The 23,904-nt window shown below is 45.0% G+C and overlaps 1 protein-coding gene across 1 annotated transcript in view; it reads left to right on the plus strand.

Annotated features, from left to right (window-relative positions):
• Positions 1–660: 660 nt before the first annotated feature.
• The window catches only part of rfx5 (regulatory factor X, 5), a gene marked incomplete at both ends in the record, with an annotated part of 36,852 nt that continues 13,608 nt past the window's right edge, over positions 661–23,904 (plus strand). Inside the window, 7 exons of the mRNA XM_083646857.1 lie at positions 661–764; positions 1,744–1,777; positions 9,533–9,615; positions 10,082–10,204; positions 13,221–13,331; positions 16,495–16,585; positions 23,263–23,461. Of these exons, the coding sequence (XP_083502983.1) occupies positions 661–764; positions 1,744–1,777; positions 9,533–9,615; positions 10,082–10,204; positions 13,221–13,331; positions 16,495–16,585; positions 23,263–23,461 (745 nt within the window). The remainder of the gene's footprint in view (positions 765–1,743; positions 1,778–9,532; positions 9,616–10,081; positions 10,205–13,220; positions 13,332–16,494; positions 16,586–23,262; positions 23,462–23,904) is intronic.

A 23,904-nucleotide genomic window follows, 5' to 3' on the forward strand; every position in this document is an offset into this window, starting at 1 on the left:
GATTGCCCCCCAGCATGATGATGTGGTTTGCGAACAAGGTCAATGGCCTCGCCCCGGTTGCCATCTTGACATGACACCTGAAAACAACGTCCTAGGTTAAACTGCTCACAACAAGTTAGTGAATTATCTTGACTAACCAGGTCATGATTTCTGGAAAGAGACATTGCTGTTGAGTTTTTCAAATGTTATTTTTTGTGTGCTTTGAGCACGACAAGCCGAGTGCCATCCAGTTGCATTGTATTGGAGAGAAGGCATAACTCTGCGGCCGATATCTCCAAATTTCAGCAACTCTCACAAACAATCTAGATGGATAAATTGCACTACAGAAGAGAGGAAGAATATTTGGATTTTAGGGTGAGCTGTCCCTTTAATAAAAGTTTCAGCAAGATAATTGTCACAATTCAGGACCACTTTTATGATTTTCCTCTCCTCTCACCCTCTCTCCTCTTCTCTCCTCTCCCCTCACCTCTCTCCTCTCCTCTATCCTCTAATCTCCTCACCCTCTCCCCCTCTCCTCTACCCTCCTCCTCTCTTCTCTCCTCTCCCCCTCTTCTCTCCCCTCACCCCTCTCCTCCACCTGTCCTCCCCTCCTCTCTTCCTCTCCTCCTCTCCTCCTCTCCTCTTCAGATGATGCTGTGTTGTGGATAGTTCCTGGTCCTGATGTCAGAGGACCAGCGGGCGCGGCGGGGGGAGGGGCCTCTGGAGGGGGGCGAAGGCGACACGGAGCCCAGCATGCTGCTGCAGAAACTCAAGAGCAACATCTCGTAAGTCTCTCTGTCCCTTTAAGATCTCGTAAGTCTCTCTGTCCCTTAAGATCTCGTAAGTCTCTCTGTCCCTTAAGATCTCGTAAGTCACATGCTGGGGTAGAAAATGGACCTACAGTAAATAGCGCTGACTGTTTCATTAGTAGTTCCACTTCCCCTCATTCACTTCCCCTCAGCCCTCATCTGACCAACCAGCCCCTAACCCCTCACCCAGCTGTTCTCTCTCTCACTCTCTGTCTCTCTCTCTGTCTGTCTCTCTTTGTGTCTCTCTCTCTGTCTGTCTCTCTCTCTGTCTCTCTCTCTCTGTCTCTCTGTCTCTCTCTCTGTCTCTCTCTCTCTCTCCCTGTCTGTCTGTCTCTCTGTCTCTCTCTCTGTCTGTATCTATCTCTGTCTGTCTCTCTGTCTCTGTCTTTCTCTCTCTCTGTCTCTCTCTCTCTGGGCCAATCTCCAACCAGCCCCTAACCCCTCACCCAGCTGTTCTCTCTCTCTGGCTGTGTCTCTCTCTCTCTCTGGGCCAATCTCCAACCAGCCCCCTAACCCCTCGGCCTATCCACTAGGGTTGGGCGATATGCCAAAATTTTCCAGTGGGCCACCGTCCGCCCGTCAACCGACGATTGACAATATATCACCCCCCCCCCCCCCCCCCACCCACCCCGCAAAAAAACAAAACAAACAGGAGCGTTTTGCGGGGTGTTTGGAGCTTATACCTCCATGGTTTGGATGTTTGCGTGTTTATTTGTGATTTTATAACATGAATGGCGAAACTGTGATACTATCATCCATTTTTTGATTGATGTTTCATAAAATGCGTATTAAAAATAGTTTTACTTGGTCAAACCAAGAGCGATTCAGCTATATTTAGAATCAGGAGAGACCATAGAACATTTCACTCAGTGGGGGGGGAGGGGGGGGGGGTGATGGGTTGTTTTGGTCCTAGTGAAATGTTGTCGCTCACAGACAGGTGTGTTCTGTCTTACAGGAAGAGTGTACAGACCAAAGTGGATCAGATCCTGGTAAGACCCTCCCCCAATCCCCCCCACCCCCCCCCCCCCCACACACACACAGACACACACTTCAGTTTAGTAACACTAATACAATATAGCCATTTCTAAACATGCAGTGAATTCCTGAACATATCCAGACATTAATCGGTCGGCCTGCATGTTTAGCAACAAATGTCCATTATGAGCCTGCTCCACCTTACCCACCCAAGCCCCAAGTGCAAAGTCCACGTCGCTGGCAGAGCGGGTTTAGTTTAGCAGCTCCCGGCTCATTTCCACAACATGGAGTGAGCAAGCGGATGGGGTGAGTGAAAGCCAGCGAGACAAGATTATTATAGCCTATAAATAGTTGTTAAATGGCACTTTTACAAACCATTAATGTCCCTGTGCTATTTAATTTGATGAATGGACGTAGTTACGTGGCATGGATTATTTGGAAGAGACAAATTGGTGAGTAAACGACTAAAAATTGAATCGTTTATCTTCCTCCATCTGCCAGTTTGAAAGTGAAAATGCAGCAGGAAGGAGATGATGTGATGTTAGGCTATTGGTGATAAGTGCCCGCTATGAACGTTCACGCATATTAATTAATAGTTTGCGCATATCAATTGATTAAACGAGCAAACTCACGGCTGCAAACGGCTTGAATGGTTTGTTTTCCTCTCCGTCTACCCATCTGTCTTGTATCATGAAAAAACCAACTCACCGAAGCGATACACACTCAAAGGAACAAAAACGTCTCAGGTGCACAGCAAAAGATACACTGGAATGACAGGAGAACAGCCAGCACTCTAGATGTCCTTTGTAAGGTTTTTTATTTCTCTTCAGGCAGACACAATGAACGTTTCAGCCCATAGGCCTTCTTCAGCGTTGTGTTGTACAAGGCGGAAATGAAAGTTACAAAGAATTGCATCTGTAATTTATGCACGTCATAAAAGACTACATCAAAAAAGCAGTAGGTATGTGTAGTACACAGTCAGATAATATAAAGAATAGCTCTGTAGAAAGAATTCAAGTACAATAGGTTTTAGTGCAGCCAAGAACTAAAAACATGAGACCTGCAAGTGAGGATGGTCAACCTCACATATGGCAGATGGGGTAAAAGATAAGTACCGGTACTATAGACTAGACTAGACTGGTGGTCCTAATGTTCCCCGTACAAAAGGCAGGACCAGAATTAAATACAGAGGAGATGTATATATAAAAATATAATTAGAAAATGCAAATAAGTAGAAATTTAAAACAATCTAAAGAAAATCCAATAATGGCTCTTCATTGAGGCCTTTTGGATATTCAGTGTGCAGGGTATGTATCCATCCAAAAGGCCTCTCTTTGCAACAGAGCTCTGTCTCCGTCGCCCCCTCTTTTCAAAGGTCCAACCATCTCAGTGCCCTGGAATCTGAGAGAACACACGTCGTGTCCCACAGAATTAAAGTGTCTCGCCACCGAGGACTTTTACATTACATTACATTACGTCATTTGGCAGACGCTTTCATCCAAAGCAACTTACAATAACACATTTTTGTCAACAATAGAGCAATCAACTATGCAACACAGTCTATGACAACTACAACTTCTGAAAGAATAGTGGTAAAGTTTAGTTATTTTTTTATTTTTTTAAGAGAGAGAGAGAGAGAGAAATGTTAGTTCAAAAAGGACCCAGATGGAGCCTGAAAAGGTGTGTTTTAAGTTTTTGCCGAAAGATTGACAGTGAAGCGGCCGTCCTGACCATAGGAGGGAGCTCATTCCACCCTTGAGGTGCCAGGGACGAGAAGAGTCGCGATCGGCATGAGCGACTTTTGAGCCCCCGTAGCGAAGGAGGGGCGAGGCGACCTGCACTGGTGGAGGAGCGGAGGGAGCGGTGAGAGGTGGGAGGTTTGGAACCTGACCATAGATTGCAGGTACAGAGGAGCTGTCTGGTGTACTGCCCTGTAGGCCAGTACCAGTGTCTTGAATTTGATGCGTGCCGAGATGGGAAGCCAGTGAAGGTCCCGGAACAGGGGAGTGACACGAGAGAATTTGGGTTGGTTGAATACCAGACAGGCTGCAGCGTTCTGAATGAGCTGAAGCGGTCGGATGTCGGCAGGGGCGGACTGGGATCATAATTCAGGCCGGGCATTAGATACCAAGCAGGCCAGGCTGATATGGGCCGACGCGCGTGCCAAAAAGTTGGGCCATTTGAAGCCCAATTTGGGCCGTTTGAAGCCAGATTTGGGCCGTTTGAAGCCCAATTTGGGTCGTTTGAAGCCAGATTTGGGCCGTTTGAAGCCCGATTTGGGCCGTTTGAAGCCCAATTTGGGTCGTTTGAAGCCCGATTTGGGCCGTTTGAAGCCCAATTTGGGGCATTTGAAGCCCAATTTGGGCCGTTTGAAGCCCAACTTGGGTCGTTTGAAGCCATATTTGGGCCTTTTGAAGCCCAATTTGGGCCGTTTGAAGCCCAATTTGGGTCGTTTGAAGCCAGATTTGGGCTGTTTGAAGCCCAATTTGGGCCGAGTCCAATTTTACAATGAGATGCACCCACTTTAACCCTGAAGTTACCTGGGTTACTACACCTGAAGATGCCGTGTCTACGGCGTCTATGGGCTGATGTTACAACAGGGATGGGGAAAAGACACATAAGGCTCTTTCACACCGGCCTTGAAAGCCGAAAAATGCACGGAAAATAGGATTCGCGCCTCCGATGTGAAAGTCGTGAACGCGCGTTGGTGGATAATTGTTTTACGCCTTTTGTCCCGCCACGGTAGGTAGTCACAACGCCGGTTTACCTGGCAACCCGCCTCCATTTGAAAGCGTCGTCGCAGCGAGCCGGAAAAGGTGCGAATGGTCAGCTCATTCATAAAAAAATTACAGGGGAAATCACCTCATGTATCAAGAAAGTGCACGAGTGAAAGTAAAAAAAGTAGCCTATACAATCATGACTGCAGGGACGCCAGGAGGAATGCTCCGTGCGGTTAGGCTTTATGCTCAAACGATGTTGACATTAGTAGGTAAAATTAATAATAATTAATAATAATAATAATAAATAATAATAAGCTTCAGAGGGCTATAGCTGTCTGTGGTGAGTTGGTCTGAGGATATTCCCTCTCGAAATCAGTTCATCATACAGTAGGCTAGGCTACACTAACCTATGAAAATATTAATTTGAGCGAGGAGCTGAGTGGAAATGCCTCCAGCGGCTCGCCTTTCAATCCGGGAGCAGTGGCTGTCGCCTGAAAGGACACCGCGGGACGGGAATGTGGCCGTCCTGCTGGCCTGTGTGTGAAAGCAATTTCTGTGGCGAGGCTGCCAGGCTTTGCAGGCTTTCTGCAAAGCCTTTTTGCGCAATCTGTGTGTGAAAGAGCCTATAGTTAGGTAGATGAGTAGTTAGAGAAAGAGAAGTAACAAAACCCTATTCTCTGGCTTACCCTCGATGGACTCCCGCAGAAAGAATCCCTTGTCTTTGTGCCCAGAGTGCCCGGAGGCTGCCGCTTACAGCTGCCGCTCTAGACTGACTATGCTGAGAAATACTGGTTCAGCAGAGGGCCAAGCCACTCCCCCAGCAATCAGCGTCAATCACAGGTAGCTGGTCACTTCAGGCCAGGTATCAATGGTTAGAAGAATACACTCCAAACTTAATAAACTAGCCTATAAACCTTATAGATAGCCTACACACTTCAAACTGACAGACAGAGTAAAGCAAGCCTAACAAACTTACCACAAAGTCTCACCAAAAAGTGCAGAGGTCAAGAAAAATAAGCACAGGAGAAGCTCTTTTGCTAAACAAAAAAAACACTTTTCATCACTTTCATCACTTTTCTTCCTAACGCTACTCTTATGTTCAGAGAAGCGGACCTTTAGTTCTCTCGTGGCTTTACCAACATAACACAGGCCACATGGGCACTTCAAAAGGTAAACAACAAACTTGGTTTTACAGGAAATCCTACTCTTAATAAAAAAAAAACGTCTTACCTGAGTGTGGATGTAAAAAGGACTCACCTCTAATCATAACAAGGACCAATTACCGTTAGGCACATTGGACAAAACGTGAGAAGGGCGTGTGTAGCAGTCAGCTCTCACTAACACATCCCTCAAGTTCCTCGCCCGCTTATGAGCAAAAATGGGGGGCTTGACATATACATGGCCCACTTGGGGGTCAGTACACAGTATGTGCCAATGTTTCAAAATACATGTTTTTATGTCCTGGGACACAAGAGAAAAAGTGGTGGCACATTATTATTAATTAATACACAGGACAAGATGTTACTATCCCTTGTGCCAAAATCCGAGGAAAAACACATTTAGAAGCCCAATCCAGAATAAAACAAGCTAACAGGCTAACAAACTAATAAACAAGACACAAATCACCAGTTACCTACCCTAGCCAACAGCAGTATGAAGCATGTCATTGGGGTTTTCAAGTGGGCACCTTCCTTCACCGACGTTTCGTTAAGTTAGGCCCACGACACCTCAAGAAGGCTTAACGGTGTAATATATACAATATTAGAATCATGTTTAGAAGAGGTTTGCTTTAGGGTGCTTTGGTAGTATACGTTTTTGACTAATTGAATGTACTTCCGGTATGCCTGTATATAACTTTAATTTCCGCCTTGTACAACACAACGCTGAAGAAGGCCTATTCGGTTGTTAAGACTGACGACAGATGTTCACCACGCGTCACCTCCGGGGCCAAGCAGCACTGCTCCTCATTTGCCTCATTCAAAACAACTATGGCACATCCCGTGAATCTTCTTATATATCTTTTTATAAATAATTATTTAACCTAACATAACTTTTTATAGATAATCTGTTTACCTTTGTTTTTCTACGTACTTTCTCCGAATTGTAACGTACCTTATTAACTGCAGCCATTTCCTCTTCTCTTTCTCATCGCAGGGAAAGTGGTAGAATGACAGTTGAATCGTTTTTTTAGTCTCGGATCTATTCCAACAATGAGGGACACAGCACTGCGGCATATTGACCACGCAGAGCGGCTTCTCGGTTTGGCGCTTGGACCCGGAAGTAGTATTGTCGGGAGGTCATACGTCACAGCTTAACAACCGAATGGGCTGAAACGTTTGTTGTATCATGAAAACGCAATAAGTCGATAGTATTGCATTATATATTCGAGACATACATTTTGTGAGGAGAAATAAATTGAAAACTAGTCAGATATGACTTGAATGCCACTTGTAAAATCACCGTTTGCACCGTTTAATCTTGGTGCGACCACTATTTTGACTGGTGGCTTTTGGGCGATGTAACAACCGCTCACTTTTTGGCACATTGCCACTCCACGTTATCGCCTGAATAATGCGTTGATTTTGGGTGAATTGAGTGGTGAATTGCTTTCTGAAATATATCTCTGATGTAGTCTACATTTGTGAAAATGTCGATGTCCATCTTATCAATTAAACTTGTGTCTAGGGGCATATTATCACCATCGACCACTGTAACATGAATTGACAAAGAGTACAAGAAGACTAGGCTGAAGTTAGCCAAATTACCTGTCCATAGTGCAGGTCGACTGGCACTGTCTAGCAGACCGCTCCTTCTCCGGGCCGGCTAGTAGCTTGGTCCCTCTCGACGTGGGCCAGCTCTGTCGTCTGGGAAATGTGAGAGCCGTCCAGGCCTCACTTGTTCAGGTGTGCCCCACCAAAAGGCAGCACTGAAATATTAGTTATTCAACGTCCAGGTAGCTCCTAGCTAATCTGACCTCCTTGTGAATTGCTGTCCGCCTCACACTGGAACTACTTCCTTCTGGAAGCAAGAGGGAAAAGGTTGCCTTCTCCAGCCCTCTTAAAGGCACAGGATCGTACGTCCATCAAATAATTCAGCATTATTCAATGCACAAACAGCCAGAAATACATAGGTAAACATTATCATATTTGAGTTGAGGGGAATACCCCCCCCCCCCACACACACACACACACACACACACACACACACACACACACACACACACACACACACACACACACACACACCAGAACATCTTCCTCATGTTTAGAAACAATGATCCCTCATGTCTGCAAGGTTAACTCCAGGAAATACCCGGACCTGATTTAACTCCAGGAAATACCGGGCATAGTCCAGACTTCATGTTTGGAAATGGCTTATGATGACACAACCAAACCACCAGCCCCTTGATCTCTGAAATGAATTTCCCATCATCTAAACATGAATTGTCCATTGAAACTAAAAGCTGTAATGAAATCAGGCAGCATGGGCTTATAAGGGATTTTTCCATGGTTTGGTTCACAGAGACTCCAGTCACAAAGGTCTTTGGTGCACATTTACAGGTTATTAAGGAGTTATTAATGGAAAGTTCCTGTCTGCCTCAATTTTACAATAACTTAGAAAGTAAGCAGTCAAACATTAAGGAGAGTTTAATGAGGTTTAGAAAGTAAGCAGTCAAACATTAAGGAGTTAATGTGAGGGTATTTTAACCTGTTAACCCCTAAGCCTATTTTTCAGCTCACCTGCCGAAAATGACATGCCTGAACTGAATTGAGTATATCTCCACAACTACAGGGTATTTTCTGAATTTTTTTTTTTTCAAAAGCTAGCCAACACCTGTGAGATTGCTGTAGAAGTGTCAGAATCAATTACAAATGTACTGTATCAGAGTAAAATCAGTTAGAACATGGCAAAAAAATTAAAATTCAAGCTCCGCCCAAAAAAAACAACACTATTTTGGATGAAAAGCACCTGAAAATCATGGGTTGGTAGCCAAATTATTCTATGGAGCAGTAGACTAATGTCTTATGAGTGCTTGTATCAAAGCAAATCCTTAGAAAGTGAACCAGAGCAATTTGACAGATGATTTACTACATGTAGGCCCAGGCGGACCTGATCTGGGCACATTTTGGGCATCATGAGTGCCATTTGACTTTTCTATGGTAGAACACTGAAATACCTTTTTTTTCTCCTATTTACATATCACTATAGGTACTCAGTTAATATGCGTTATGGTTTGGATAACCCTCAAGCCTTATATCTGTATTTTTACTCTGTGAAATGCATCAAAAGGGCTTCTTCAATTTGCCTGCAAAGCCTGGGGCGATACGCAGAGGGCTATCTCGGGACCCCATTGGCCGATTTCGATGATTGACACCTCTTTGGAAGCGTCAGAGCCAATAGAATCGACGTGGACTGAAATAATTTACGTCAGGCAGTTTTTTCAGGAAATGCTGTCGACTGAACCCAAAGCTCGTCTATTCTGTGAAGATGACCACTCCATGTAAAATCCTCCATATGGCTTTGTAAACACGATGACTGTAAAAAACAATGCTTTAAGGGATTACTGGTTCATAGAGTAATGAAATAACTCTGCCTCTGCCTGTCTGTCTGTCTCTCTGCCTGTCTGTCTGTCTGCCTGTCTGTCTGTTTGTCTGCCTGCATGTCTGTCTGCCTGTCTCTCTGTCTGTCTGTCTGCCTGCCTGTCTGTCTCTCTGTCTGCCTGTCTCTCTGTCTGTCTGCCTGCCTGTCTGTCTCTCTGTCTGTCTGTCTCTCTGTCTGTCTGTCTGTCTGCCTGCCTGCCTGTGTGTCTGTCTGCCTGTCTGTCTGTCTGTCTCTCTGTCTGTCTGTCTGCCTGTCTGTCTGCCTGCCTGCCTGCCTGTCTGTCTGTCTGTCTGTCTCTCTGTCTGTTTGTCTGCCTGCCTGCCTGTCTGTCTGTCTGTCTCTCTGCCTGTCTGTCTGCCTGCCTGTCTGTCTCTCTGTCCGCCTGTCTGTCTGGCTCTCTGTCTGCCTGTCTGTCTGTCTGCCTGCCTGTCTGTCTGCGTCTAACAGCAAGATGTCCAGCGTTTCTCAGACAACGACAAGCTGTACCTCTACCTCCAGCTGCCTTCGGGACCCAGTTCTGGAGACAAGAGGTGAGGCGGAACCATGACGATTGGGTGGAGAGGTCGTAACCATAAAGACTGGCTTTGACCCTTATCACATGTCAGCCCTGGGGGGGAATGGGAGGAGTTTTCCCACTTGGACAGATGAAGCCGATGCGGTATTCCTAAAAACTGCAGTTCCTTGAATGGCCACATGAGGCTGCCTGCAAAAAGGAGTCATTCCCCATAGACCCCCATGTTAAAATTCATGACTTTACTGATGAAATACACATTTACAGCCTGGTACAAAAAGTCAGATTGTATAGAAGGGAATGGGAAAATGACCCTACTTCTCACTTGATTTATGACCTCAGTAAACACTTTGCTAATGAGTTTATGATCTCAATCTCTAGGTTCTTCAATACAGCATGATGTTCATTTAGTCAATTATGGTCCCATTTAGAGTCAAATAGACAATAGAAAATACTATGCTATCATTCTTCTTCACGCACAGCAGCGGTGGTGACTCCAGCTCGTTCAACACAGCTGACCAGCTTCACACCTGCAACTGGATCCGCTCTCACCTGGAGGAGCACCAGGACACCTGCCTGCCCAAACAGGACGTCTATGAGACATACAGGTAACACACACACGCACACACACACTCGTCTTGTGGTGGATGATTTGAGTCCCCCCACCCATTATGTGAAGCACTAGAGAAGCGATATTAATGCAATATATATTTATATTATTATATTGTTGTTATTAATAATATTATTGTAATTATTATTATTAGGGGTTCAAGCCCCGAAGGGGCTGGAAACCCAATTGTAATTGCTGTTTATTATTATTCCTTTTCCGTAAAACAGTTTGCATGTCAGAAACCCACAGCAGGCGACAGAAGGCCCACAGCAGCCAAACTTTGCACATAGGTTGGAAATGTCACCCACTACTCAGGAACAAAAAATTACACAAATCTACCAATTCTGGAGCTATAACAGTGATATTTTATGTTTTTAGGCCTTCGCAGGCCATTCTAGTTTTTTGTGTGTATGTAATGTAAATTCCTCTGAGTTGGTACATCGCAGAGACCTGAAATTTGGCCCGATGACAGATATTGGTGCTAGATACCCTAGAAATATTATTTTTCATTTTGATACTTCTTAAGCAGTGCAGCCGCTTCTATGCGTGACTTTGCTCGTATGCACCTAGAGGTCAGTAGTAAAATTGTGTAAAAAAAGTGTCGTCACCTGTAGGTCAATTTGTGAGGGAAGTAATGTCAGTTGGGCTGTGTGTGTGTGTGTGTGTGTGTGTGTGTGTGTGTGTGTGTGTGTGTGTGTGTGTGTGTGTGTGTGTGTGTGTGTGTGTGTGTGTGTGTGTGTGTGTGTGTGTGTGTGTGTGTGTGTGTGGAATGCATTTGCAATTGCTCAACTATGTTGTCACACATAATACATTCCACATCCAAAAAGTGCTTTTCTTCTTTCTTAAGCATTTGTTCAGCTTGAACCCCTGGTATTGCTGCTTGCGGCTATATTTTTTATTATCATTGTTAAATGATTGATTTGTCTTTTTGATTTTGTTATATTTTCCTCCAACATGGCCGATGTTCATCAGGTAATAGGTCTCTTCTGTCCATTGGCAGCAGTGTTCAGAAGCCAGCTGTCTGTGATCTTTCTCTTTCCATAAGGCTGGATACACACAGCATCAGCACCAGTCCTCCCATTCACTTTAATGGGGGTAGTGCATTTAGGCTGGTGGTGGCACTTATGTGGTGGGCGCCGCAGGGAATGCCGGGAAAAACCACAATGTAACCTGACGTCACGCTGCAGTGGCCAATCACAACCTGTGGCCAATCAAGCAACTACAGCTTTTATCACTTCCGCATTAGTCTCTTAAAGCAGCAGTGTTGGCGGTAACGCATTACAAAAGTAACATATTACATGTAATATATTACTTTTAGCAGTAACTTAGTAATAGAACTTATTATATGATTTCAGTAATATTAGACCAGTTACTTTGTCAAGTAACAAGTTACAAATTGAGTTATATTTTTTAATCAAAGCACAAAGATAGAATCATTTCCTAATCAAATTGTGTGTTTTTATGCAAATAACCACTATAGATGACAATAACAAAGGAAAAGGATAACATTTATAATTTTGGAAGGTTTATACTGACTTCAAGACGGTTGAAATTTTTCTCGATGGTTCCGGGGCGGGGATGTAATTCTGCTACTGCCGTTATTTTTGGTGGAAGTAATGCAAAAGTAGTGTAACAAGTAACGAGTTACTCTACGCAGACAGTAATATTGTAAAGTAACATTACTTTCAAATGAAAGTAACTAGTAATATGTAGTATATTACATTTTAAAAGTAACATGAACAACACTGTAAAACAGATGCATTGGCCCCCGCAATTTGCAAATGCTCCCACCTACCCGTCTGTACATCCTGCAGGGAGAAGTTGGTCAAAACGGAAAGGGAAACTCCTGTGAAAATAATGGACTCTGATTGGACTAATGAGCTAGTGGGACATGCACTTATTAGTCCAATCAGAGTCCAATAATTTCCAATGGATATAAGGCACGTACATCCGCTGAAGGCAGGCACATCCGCTAATTTCTTAAATCACCTGCCTCCGTTTTGTTTACATGTGAATTGTGAACGCCTCCGCTAATCATATGATGCTATATGAACACTCCGCTAATCCCCTGATGTTATAAGAACAAATCAGACCTAAAACACAGATTTGATCAAGCATCACAAAATACTAACGGATCAGAACTTCCTGCTGATCAGGGGCCGGTTGCACCAACTGGTCTTAACTATGCCTGGTCGTAACTCCTACGTCGGTCTTAGTTAAGACCATGGACTTACGCCTGTTGCACCAACACGGCTTACGTCTGGTCTTAACTATGCTGGTCGTAGCAATGCGCGTCCATGTGAATTGCCAGGGAATGCACCCTGATTGGATGATGTTGCAAAAAATGTGCCTCGCGACCTGCTTGGAGCACTGAGCCACTACGCTCTCTCAGCCACTACTGTAAAACACCCTCCCTCCTCTCACCCTCCCTCGCTCCGGGGGAAAAATGGCGGCGATTGAGCCAGAAAGACAGTCTGAATGAAATTGAATGTAACGTTCCCAATTCTATGTATTACATTCTAAAAAATTAACGGCAACATTTTGGAAGGCTAAGCCACACAACTAGCTCGTTGTAATCTAACATCATGCTTCAAAAGATGGAGAACTGGCTGTGTTACGACGATGAGGGTAAGGACTCAAAACGGTCTCCGCTGATAAGACACGGAGATCTCTGTTACAGGCAGGCGCTACGCCTCCTCCTGACCAGGCGTAACTCTTACGCCTGGGCGTAGTGAAAAGAAGGCTTAAGCCGTCTTGGTGCAACCGGCGTAGCTGTTAGGTCGTAAAGTTACGACCAACTTAGCTTAAGACCAGTGTAAGACCAGTTGGTGCAACCGGCCCCAGATGTTGTTTCTGGTCTCTCTGCATCAGTGTCACACAGACAGCCAGGTGGATTCTCATCACTGCTGCCAATAGAAAGTTGGAGCTTCTCCCTCTCACCTCTCTCTATCTCTCTCTGCCTTTCTCTCTTTCTCTTCCACTCGCTCCTGGTTCTCCTGGTATTCCTGTTCCAGGCGGTACTGTGAGAACCTGCAGCATCGTCCTCTGAGTGCTGCCAACTTTGGGAAGATCATCAGAGACATTTTCCCCAACATCAAGGCCCGGAGGCTGGGCGGCCGGGGACAGTCCAAATATCCTTTCAACAGAGAGGCAGGCAGGCAGGCAGGCAGACCGACAGACAGACCGACCGACAGACAGACAGACAGACAGACAGACAGCAAGGGGAGGGATTTTGGGGCGATGATGAGTAAGGTGGTGAGGGTAGAATTGGTGGTTGAGGTGATGGTTTTGGAGGAGAGGTAGAGTTGGGTGTGGTTGGTCTGCATAACAGTGGAAATGGAGGCCATGGCGGCGGATAATTTGTCCAAGCGGAAGTATGTACAGGATGAAGAGGAGGGGGCCGAGCACTGAACCTTGGCTTGTGGGACACCATGACATATTGGGGCTGTGGAGGATTGGCAGTTGTTTATGGAGATGTATTGATATCTGTCAGAGAGGGAATGTGGAAAACATGCTACAGCGTCAAAGCCCTCGCTGTATGCACCGAGGGCCGCATAGCGGCCGGCGAGCCTGCCGGCACGGCTGGCGTGTAGCTCCCCGAAAATTACTCGACGCTGCTGACTTGAACAGCGCAAGTATAATATAATGTATATGGAGAGATAACAGGAGAGAGCGAAAGCTATGACCAAGTATATGCACTACATTCTCTCCTCGGGCTAACTTCTAGTTCATTCAAGAACACTCAAGTCATAGAATTAACCATTTATTGCATAAATGAATATAATGCATACAATTATGTTTGGCGTTGAAGGCTCCGCTCTTAGAATTAATTTAATATTTAATTTAATATTTAATTAATTCTATTCTCCCTGAACTCGGCTCAGCAGCATGCTACGCCGAGCAGGGAGAGCAAGCAGAATCCCCCATGGGAATAAAATATTCCAGATACATTTAAACCATAGAAAGAGGGAGCCTAAAAGCAAGACATGGAAACATGTTCATTTTTTGAGCCATGCAGACTCCAGAGCTACAATACATGATAGCATTTGCATTTGATCTAAAAAGGTGGAGGTTGGGGTGGAGGTGGCAAAGCGTTGCCAGCAGCCGCACGATCCAGCAAGGATCCAGCAAAGTGGGGAACAGATCAGTGAGTGAGAGGCTGCCCTATTTAAACGGACCGCCTTGTTGTGAGAATGACTGTGATTGGAGAATTGGTTAAACGGTGAACCAAACAGAGGCTGTCAGCTGGTACAGCTGGGGCGTAGACTATGACATCATGTCTTGAATGAACTAACGCAGGCTTCATTAATTGAAATCCTAGTGAAATCACACAATTGACTAATTTTGCTGGGGACTCCCCTGCGACCCCCTCGTCAAGCTGACGTTCGAGTATATAGGTCTAGCTGCCGTTGGCAACGCTCCAAGTCTAGGCTGACATTGTAGCATGTTTCCAGCTTAATTTTGCATTCATGGGATAGAAATTACTTCACTTTTTGTGCTTTTTACACTGTAAAAAACTAGTGCCATAATCTAAACCAACTCGCATTTAAAGGGTTAAAATTCTGAGTAGCAGTGAATTGCTGTTCCCTATGATAAGGGGGGATGTTGGTAGCCTAATGAAGAAACAAAACTAAAAACTAAAATTGACCGTTGACATGTGATTTCAACCTGTTAAGAGGACACTTTCTGTCCAGTAATAGCACAAGTGTACAAAGAATTGTTGAAGGCGTGAGAGCAGGATGGAGTGATTGAGGCCATGGTTTACAGTGTTTTTACAACAGCTAAGAGGTGTTTAAGGCACGCCGCAACCTTAACTACTTAGCTTAACTCTTAAACCACAGCCTCACGGGCCTATTGATGGCATCAGAGGCGGCACTGAGGTGGAGGATGAGGATAGTGAGGAAGCCGTAGTCAGCAGAGAAGTATGTCGTTGGTGATTTTCTGTAGGGCAGTTTCTGTGGGTTAGGGTTAGCAAAATGGACAGTTTGTGTTGTACTTTGAAAGTTTGTTTTTTTTAGAATCAAATTGTACATTATCAGCTTTATTTTAGCATTCAAAAGTAGTGCGAGACCCCGTCCTGGCTGCTCATTGGCTAATGAGTCACGCATTTTGGCTGATGCCACTCTCTCTCTAGAGGACACTAGTGTGGACTATATGGTCTACTAGTTAAGATGTACCTTGTGTTTCCATTGTGCAACTAAACAAAGACACAACTTTAGTGTCAAACTAACTAGTTGCAATGTAGCAGTTAGTGTAGACTGTACACCGTAACTTAAGAGAGAACGTATGCTGTTGCAACAGGCTGCAGGGGTGGTGGGGGGGGGAGGAGGACGAGGCAGGCGGCTGCCGGTGAATTGTGTAGATTTGTAAAAAATAACAGAAAGGAGTTACATTTGCTGGTGGTGAAGGAGTTAAAGATGGTGTCCATGAGCTTGAGGAGTTTGTTGATGGTGGAAAAGCGCATTTTGGGGGTTGTTGAAGCCAGTTTGGATGATGGAGGAGTAGTGGGAGGAGTGAGTGTTGTTAAGGGCATCTTTGTATTGTTGTTGGTGAAGTTTGTAGGCATCCAAGTGAACTGTGAGACCGGTTTTATTGGCAAGTCTTTCCAGTTGACAGCCCTTGGCTTTGAGGTGGCAGCGCTGATCGGTGTACCAGGGGACAGAGTGAGTGAAGGAGACGGGTTTGGTTTTGTGGGGGCAATATCATCAAGACAGGAGGAGAGTGCAGCATTGTAGTTTTTGACCAGGTCAGTGAGAGAGTGAGGACAGGGTCGGAGATCAGGGTTGGTATGGTCATGAAAAACCTGAAAAAGTCATGGAAATAAAATGTCCAGGCCCTGGAAAAGTTATAAACAATACAACAGGCCCTACTCAAGATCTTTGTTGTTGTCAGTGTAGGGGGTAACATGTTAGACTAGTAACTGTCCATGCTATTTAAGTCTATGTCCAGGGTGATAGCCAGGTGGTCGGAGATGGTGAGGTTACTGATGGTGATGGCAGAGGTGCAGACCAGGTGCAGCGTGTGTCCTTCTCTATGGGTGGGTAAATGGATGTGTTGGGTGATATTGAAATAGTGTAAAATGTCCAGTAGTTCTGTTGTGGGGAGATGCAGGGTTTGGATTTGGGGATGGTAAATGGCAGCAGTGACCAGGGTTCTGGGACCAGATGAATTAACTGTGCTGGTTTGGGTTGGATTTGGGTCTACATGCTGGTTTGTTGGGTTTACATGCTGGTTTGAGTTGGAGTTGGGTCTACATGCTGGTTGCTGGTTGAATTCCCTGACTGACAGCCCAGTGGTCACGTACTGCTACAGCGGGATCAGGAGGAAAACAGTGCTCAACATGCCGCTGCTGCCAAATCTGGACCTGAAGAACGACCCGGTATGCTCCACACACACTCCACTAGGGGGTGACAATCCAATAGCATCATGTATTGTCTTTCAGTGGAATCATATCGTGACGATATGGTGATCTTGGGATATCGTGACACACAATTCTGCTGTTTAAATTGATGATAACAAGCACATTTTACTCACTTTACTTACAGTACTTACATTTTTAAGGTATATTATTTTAATATTTCTATTTTGAGTGTGCAGTGCTGGGAGGTTTCTATATCTCTCCCTTAACACATTCAGTGCCAAGGACGTCTGTGGACGTCCTAAAAAAAAGTAACGAGGAGTGCCAAGGACGTCTGTGGACGTCCTAAAATCATAATTCATATTATTCCATAATTCTGCTGTTTAACTCATTGAGTGCCAGCCACTTTTGGAGAACGGACGCTCCCAGTGCCAGAGTTTCAGAGCGTTTTCAGTGATTTCTCGAGGCCCACAGAATATTGTGTGATATTACTATGTAAACACTGAACACGCACAAAGAACGATGAGACTCTATTCTATCATCTGCAAAAAAAAGTTTATTGATCCCATTTTCCGTTCTTTAGTTATGAGCCGGAGAAGATAGCTTGATTCATCCAAAAAAAGCAATTTTTTTCTAGAAGCTGAGATAATTGGCCTTTTGTGAAATTAATCATTTCAAGCACATTACTGACTCTGAAGCTAATCTTTTCTAATGTAGTCACACCTCAAAAATAATTTCCTTCAATAAAACAGTTTAGGCCAGGGAATTTTGTTTGGCAGAATAATATTTTTAGCTACAACCAGCAGCGCTGGCCCCTGCGTGCGCTGCTGGTTGCAGCTTCTTGCTGGTTTTGATTTGCTGCTGGTGGGGATCGGATATTCTGGCTTGCGTTTGTCAATCCTGTCCTGCTGCCTGGGTCTGTCTGGGTGTTGTGTGTGTGCTGCTCTGCGTGCCCCCTCCCCCCCCCCCCCCGCCCCCGCCCCGCCCCGCCCCGCCTCAACTGCACACTCCTCCTCCTGTCTGTGGTGGCTCTCTGCTGAGTTTGCTGTGCGCACAGTGAAGGGTGCGGAACAGCCAGGCTTTTTTACAGCGTTCCGCGTGTGTTTGTCACCGGCAACGATGCTTCCAGTTGAGAATAATAACTCCACGGTGTGGATGTGCGGTTGTGCTGTCGCAACCGACACAGAGCGGCTCAATTGTGGGAGCAGATTGGCTGCTGCAGGCACAGCTGCAGTAACGTGCTTCAGCATATCGATGCATACGGATGCGATGCGATTTCCGTTTCCATAACGACTTCTTCTTTGTTTTTTCCTTGCCTTTCTGTTATGTGGAGAGCACTGTCGCCACCTAAGGGTTCTGTAAAATAGGTTATAGACCTCCAATAGCTACAATAGTTGTACCAGAGATGTATCAGGGATTGATCCACGTCCCACCGTCAAAAAACGCAATTGACGACAACCGTCGTCATTGGCACTCTACGTCAGTATTTGAATTGACGACAGCTGTCGTCATTGGCATTCAATGAGTTAAGGTCGTACCTAGCCAGTGAGCATGAATCCCTTCAAGGGATCACACGGCGCCACCTTAAACATCGTCACAGGAGCTGCTCCACCCACCTCAGATCCTTTACTTTGTACAGGAGACAGCGGAGAAAGCGGCGATCAAAGTGGAAACGGATGCATGCTTCAGCCAGAGCCGTATATATTGCTCTGTCTACAGCGGACAGTGGGCTCGGCTGCATCCGCGCTCACAACTGAGCTATCTATCTCCACACGATTTCCTAGAAAGCAAGCCTTTTCGTTCAGTCGCGTTTGCCAGCGCGCATCATTTCCTTCTTGATGGGCGCTGGGATCTGTCCGGGGCAAAAACGAGAAAACAAACTCTGTGCGTGTGGGAGGAGCCCGCAGCTCAGAGGTGGAGAGGGGAGAGAGGGGAGAGGGGGGAGGGGGGGGGGGGGGGGGAGGGGTGTGTGGCACACAGGCTTCACAGAAACCACACCACACGCCACCACATCAGAAAACACCAGCCAGAGTCAGTGAATGTGCTCGAAATTAGAGTGCAAAAGGTATTCATAAAAGGGCCTATATCTTGGAAACTAAAAAAAAACGACAGAAAACCCTTGAAAGTGCACTTTTTTGAGAGGCTGTAATTTCATAATGGAACTGTCTAGAAACAAAATTTCTTCTTTGGAAGAAGCAGGAGTGTTCAATGTTTCATTAAAGTCCAGCCCTGTTAATATAGCCATAATAGAAAAAATTCTATAGCTGTTTTCAACTGAATGGAAGTGAATCTGGCACAGGCTCCAGACAATTTTACTGAAGCGCTGTGGCACTGAATGTGTTAATATTATTTAATTGTATTTATTTGTTTTTTGAGGCGGACATCTTAAGCACCTTCAATAATAGAGGGGACATGTCCCCTGTCCCCGTGCTTCCTTCCTGTGCGTTGTGCTCCCTGTCCCCTGTGATATTTCTTCCTCCAGGATGGCGAAGGCATGACCCACCCATCTCTGCATCTGATTTCCAACCATAGACCAGACTATAAAAAACATATAAACACAGTGCCGTCTTTCATGCATGCTAACAAGCAAAACTGCTGCCTGTCTGACCACAGACTGTAGGAAGAGAGGCACGATAGCCAAGTGAATGTGATTGGATGGACAACATTTGACACTAGGCCAATCACTAGGCTTAAAGCAAAGTTAGAGCTTTTGTGTCATCTAGAGTTCAACTGACAATTAGGAATTTTAACAATATAGTAGAGGACCTGGCTCAGAGATGTATGCACTTCAGTTAGGAGAGAATATCTCAACTGTTATAGACTAATGTGATGCCTGCAAACAACTTGAGATTTGTGGGCGGAAAACCCCAAAATGGCCAAAATGGCCCTTTTGACACTACAGTTGAATAGGATGGGTTTTTTTTAGCAGAGAATATCTCAACTGTTATAGACTATATTCTCAAATACACTACTGCCGCATGCGCTAGGACGCGTCATCAGTGATGTTATCTGGGGTCGTAAGGTGTTTCGGGTCTGTCAACATCATACACCCTCGCCCAGTAGACCCAGCCGAGGCCAATTAAGACCCCGACTCGCATCCCAGAAGCCGCTCACGGATCAGCCTTACTACTCTGTCTGCAACGTTGCCCGCGGGAGGGGTAAAAGAGAACCCAATCCGCTGCAATAGAGCTAGTGCTATGCCGCAGTATTGGCCCTTCGGTGCATGGAGGATCTAGGCTCTGTGGGTTACTCCCGGCCGTGCTCCTCCTTCGTCTCACCAGACCCTCCCGTGGCAAAGGCAATCCAGAGGCTGAGAGGATGCCTCAAGGACGCCTCAAGAGGGCCTGTGCGCTGCACGTCATTTACCTGCGTCGAGCACCTCGCTCTAGCCTGAAGGACCCCAGGCCGCGCCGATCTTTGCGCAGATTTTCAGGAGGCTACTAATATGACCCCTGCAAACAACTTGGGATGTGTGCCAAAATCTCTATCCGGGGCGAAAAACCCCAAAATGGCATTTTTTTTTGTTTTTAAGTGAATGGGATTTTTCCCCCCTTTAAAGATACCCTCATGAATTCCTACCAGGTTAATCTTCACATTAAGAGAAATTGTGAGCCCTCACATCGTGTAAATTTCAGCTGTCAAATATGCCCCCAGACCTCCAGACATCGTGCACCAGAAGCACCCGTCCCCCGGCAAGACGAGAGCGTGACCCGCGCGCCCCCTCTCCGAGCGTAGGGTGAATCCCTCCCTCGCTCCGCCGGTACAAAATGCATTTTTCTCTGCTTTCTGGGACAGACTGGCGTTATCCGTGAAAACCACCCACAGTCGACAATTAAAGAACGGATGATGGCAGAAACAAACTTTTTTATGAAAGTCGAGGCTCTCCTCCTTCCCTTGAGACATTCAATGTTTAGTCATAGAATAAAATATTCTGTGGGTCCTGGAAGATTAGTGAAAATGATCAGAAAGCCTGGCGGGGAAAGTGTTAACACTGGATTGCTTTGAAGCTTCAGTAGGCTTATGTCATTACAAGTCTGACAAAAAACAACCAATCAGCCAGTTAGTTAAGGTGACCAGATTTCTGAAATGAAAATCGGGGACATTTTCAGTTCGGCAGTCAATATATCATTAAAATATCCAATGTTATTGGCTGGGTTTCCCAAAAGCTTCTAAGCGCTAAGAAGCTTCTTTAACCCTTCTTAAGGCCCCCTTAAGAAGCAAACATGTTTCCCAATTGCTTCTTAGCCTAAGATGATCTTTCGTTACGAAGGAATGCGTTTCCCAAAAGCTTCTTAGCGCTAAGAAGCTTCTTTGACCCTTCTTAAGGCTCCCGTAAGAAACCAACGAAGCCAACGCGTTTCCCGATTGCTTCTTAGCCTAAAATTATCTTCCATTAAGAAGGCTGCGTTTCCCAAAAGCTTCTTAGCGCTAAGATGATCTTTCGTTAAGAAGGTTTTGTAAGAAGGGTCTGGGGCATTCTTAACACCTTCTTAATGACAAAACACTGGCAGATCCAGCCGCGTCAAGCAAAAGGAGATAATTGTGTCCACTCTTCCTCTTGTGTTTTTCCCTTTTTCCTTTCTTTCATGCACCCTTTAGTGTTTAAAATTGGAGAACACTTGAAAATCTCCCTTGTATGTATGGTTACTTGTGTTTTAAATGTTTTACCGTAGGCTATATTCCTCTAATCAGAATGGATTCCTTTTATAATAAGAATGTTTTATTTATATATTTTATATAGCACCTTTCACAGAACCCAAGGTCGCTTAAATTCTGTAGTGTTTCTCGCAATTTTGTTGTATGCTGTGTATATAAAGCAATTTGAACTGCAGTCCATGTCTGAAATAAATAATGTTTAATAGACTAAGTTCTTGTTTAACATGACCACGATTAGGTTATTCTACAACAGTGTTTCACAACCACTGGGTCGTGGCCCACTGGTGGGCTCAGAGTGCCATCTAGTGGGCCGCAGAGGACCTCTCACATCGAGATGGTGGACAGCTCCAGTTAAGATGCTTCTTAAGAGCCTTCTTTTTTCTCTCTCTCTCTTCTGTTAAGAAGGCGTTTGGGAAACACTTCTTTGGAGCCTTCTTAACTCCTTAAGAAGCTTCTTAACTCTTAAGAAGCTTCTTTGTTGGGAAACTCAGCCACTATGTATTAAATAAAAAGGGGGACAATTGCAGTTTCATGTATTTTGACCACTAGGGGTGCAACGGATCACAAAACTCACAGATCGTATTGTGTCACGGTTTTGATGTCACAGATTGGATCACTTTTCGCATCAGCAATTTTTTTATCAATTTTAAAATGTGCTACTTTGTTTAAAGGAAAAACATTCAAATAGGCTATGCAAACAGTGCAGATGTTCTCATCATAGTGGTATACAAAGAAAAAAGAATATGAATTTAAATAAACAAATAGCCTAAATGTAGGCTAATAATCATTTACTCAAAAAGATAAATATACTAGATAGATAAATAAACTCAATAATTATTTTTGCTACTTTGACTCTGATGCAGACAGCTGATTTGGTACACGCCTATGCCACAGATAGGCAAAGAGACAGCTGGTTCAGCCCTCAGCCCAGAGTATTTTGGGAGGGAGCCCCGCGTCCCACCACTGGTTACCCTTACCATAGGTTGAGAACCACTGACCAGTATTCAAACGGAAACTTTGGTGCAATCGTTGTTTCCTCCAATCATGGCCAATCTGCAGCCAGGCAGCATATCGCCGCGTAAGTTGCATAAATTCAATTTATTGTCATTGTCTATTCCAATGACAAGCATGCCCTGTTTCCAAGTTACACGACTGAAAATGTCCGAACTTCACAGCCTACGGGATGTCACTCAATTAAATCAGTCGCTCGCTCTCCCCATCTCCTTCCTGAAGCTAATGTGACGCATCTGTCTCGTTACTGCAGCGCATGTAGATGTAGATAATGCTAATTGTTAATTGTTAAAATTGTAAAAATAATAGTGGAAGTTGTATTTCACACTGATGGTTAAATTAGCAATTAATCCGCGGTTCACTTGCGTGCCGAACTGTGGGGGGTGATCCGTACTGTAAGTATATTCACTAGCTTTAAAAATGAGCCTGCTAGAGCCTCTGAAAGACGGTAATCACGGCCGCGGATGAGGAGTAGAAAATCGGAGACATTTTCGGGGACAGCGCCATCCGGGGACAGGTCACCCAAAATGGGGGGACTGTCCCCGAAAATCGGGGACGTCTGGTCACCACCGTTAGCTAGAACATTACTAGCCAATCACAGAACACAAACAAGAATTATTGGGTTCTACTCTCTGCTGTTGCTATGGTTAACATTCCATTGATTTTGTTTAAAATTGCCTACTGTAGCATTAAATATAATTTAACCGAAAAACAAAAATAAATGAAAATAAAAGTTAAAAATGATAAATACGGTAAATAGGCTAAAATAAATAATATATTAAAAAAAATTTGTTTTATCTCGATTATCTTGTTTTCATAAGTGTTGGAAACCAAAATTGTAATTGTGATTTAAAATCAATTAGTCGCACAGCCCTACACTGCATATACTGTACTACAGAAGAAGAAGTGGGTAGGTAGCATGAGCAGCGATAGCCACCATGGCTGAGCAGACAGAGAACAGAGCGCCATCTAGAGAAACTCCGTGCTTTAGTTGTTTTAATAGAATGTGCTCTTTCCCCCCCCTCCTGCAGGCGGAGCTAACGGAGCTGGTGCAGACATACAAACAGGAAGTGACCTCGGCGGCATGTGAGCTGATCTGTGATTGGGCGCAGAAGATCCTGAAGCGCTCGTTCGACACGGTGGTGGAGATCGCTCGCTTCCTGGTCCAAGAGCACATCGTCAACCCACGCTGCAGCCAGGCTGAGCTTGTTACCTCAGCCACACTTGCAGGTGTGTGTGTGTGTGTGGGTGGGTGGGTGCGTGCGCGTGTGCGTGCGTGCGTGTTGATGAACATTGTTTTTAAATATGCCAGAATTAGCCAAAAGCCTAGTTTATATCTGTAGTCCCTGGCCAGATGTTACAATAGATTCCCTCAAAAAAAAGAAGATAAAACCCAATTATTGAAATTGGAAGCAAACAGCAACACGTGAGAAAACTTCCTAAAATAAAACTAGTAGTAGTATAGTATATCAAAGGGAGTAAGTGGGCTCTGTCTCCGTTTAAATTTTTGTCCCACTGATGATCATCAGTGATGTCACTCGAGCACTCGATGAGCAATTGTGCGCTGTGCGTGCCAATAGGGCAGGCAAGGCCACACAGCAGCCGAGCTGCGGGCGAGGCCAAAGTTGAGCAATTGTACCTCCTGAGCTACAGCCGCCGGTCAGTTTAATGAT

This window comes from Poromitra crassiceps (assembly GCF_964638095.1).
Source record: "Poromitra crassiceps genome assembly, chromosome: 11".
NCBI classification, from domain to species: domain Eukaryota; kingdom Metazoa; phylum Chordata; class Actinopteri; order Beryciformes; family Melamphaidae; genus Poromitra; species Poromitra crassiceps.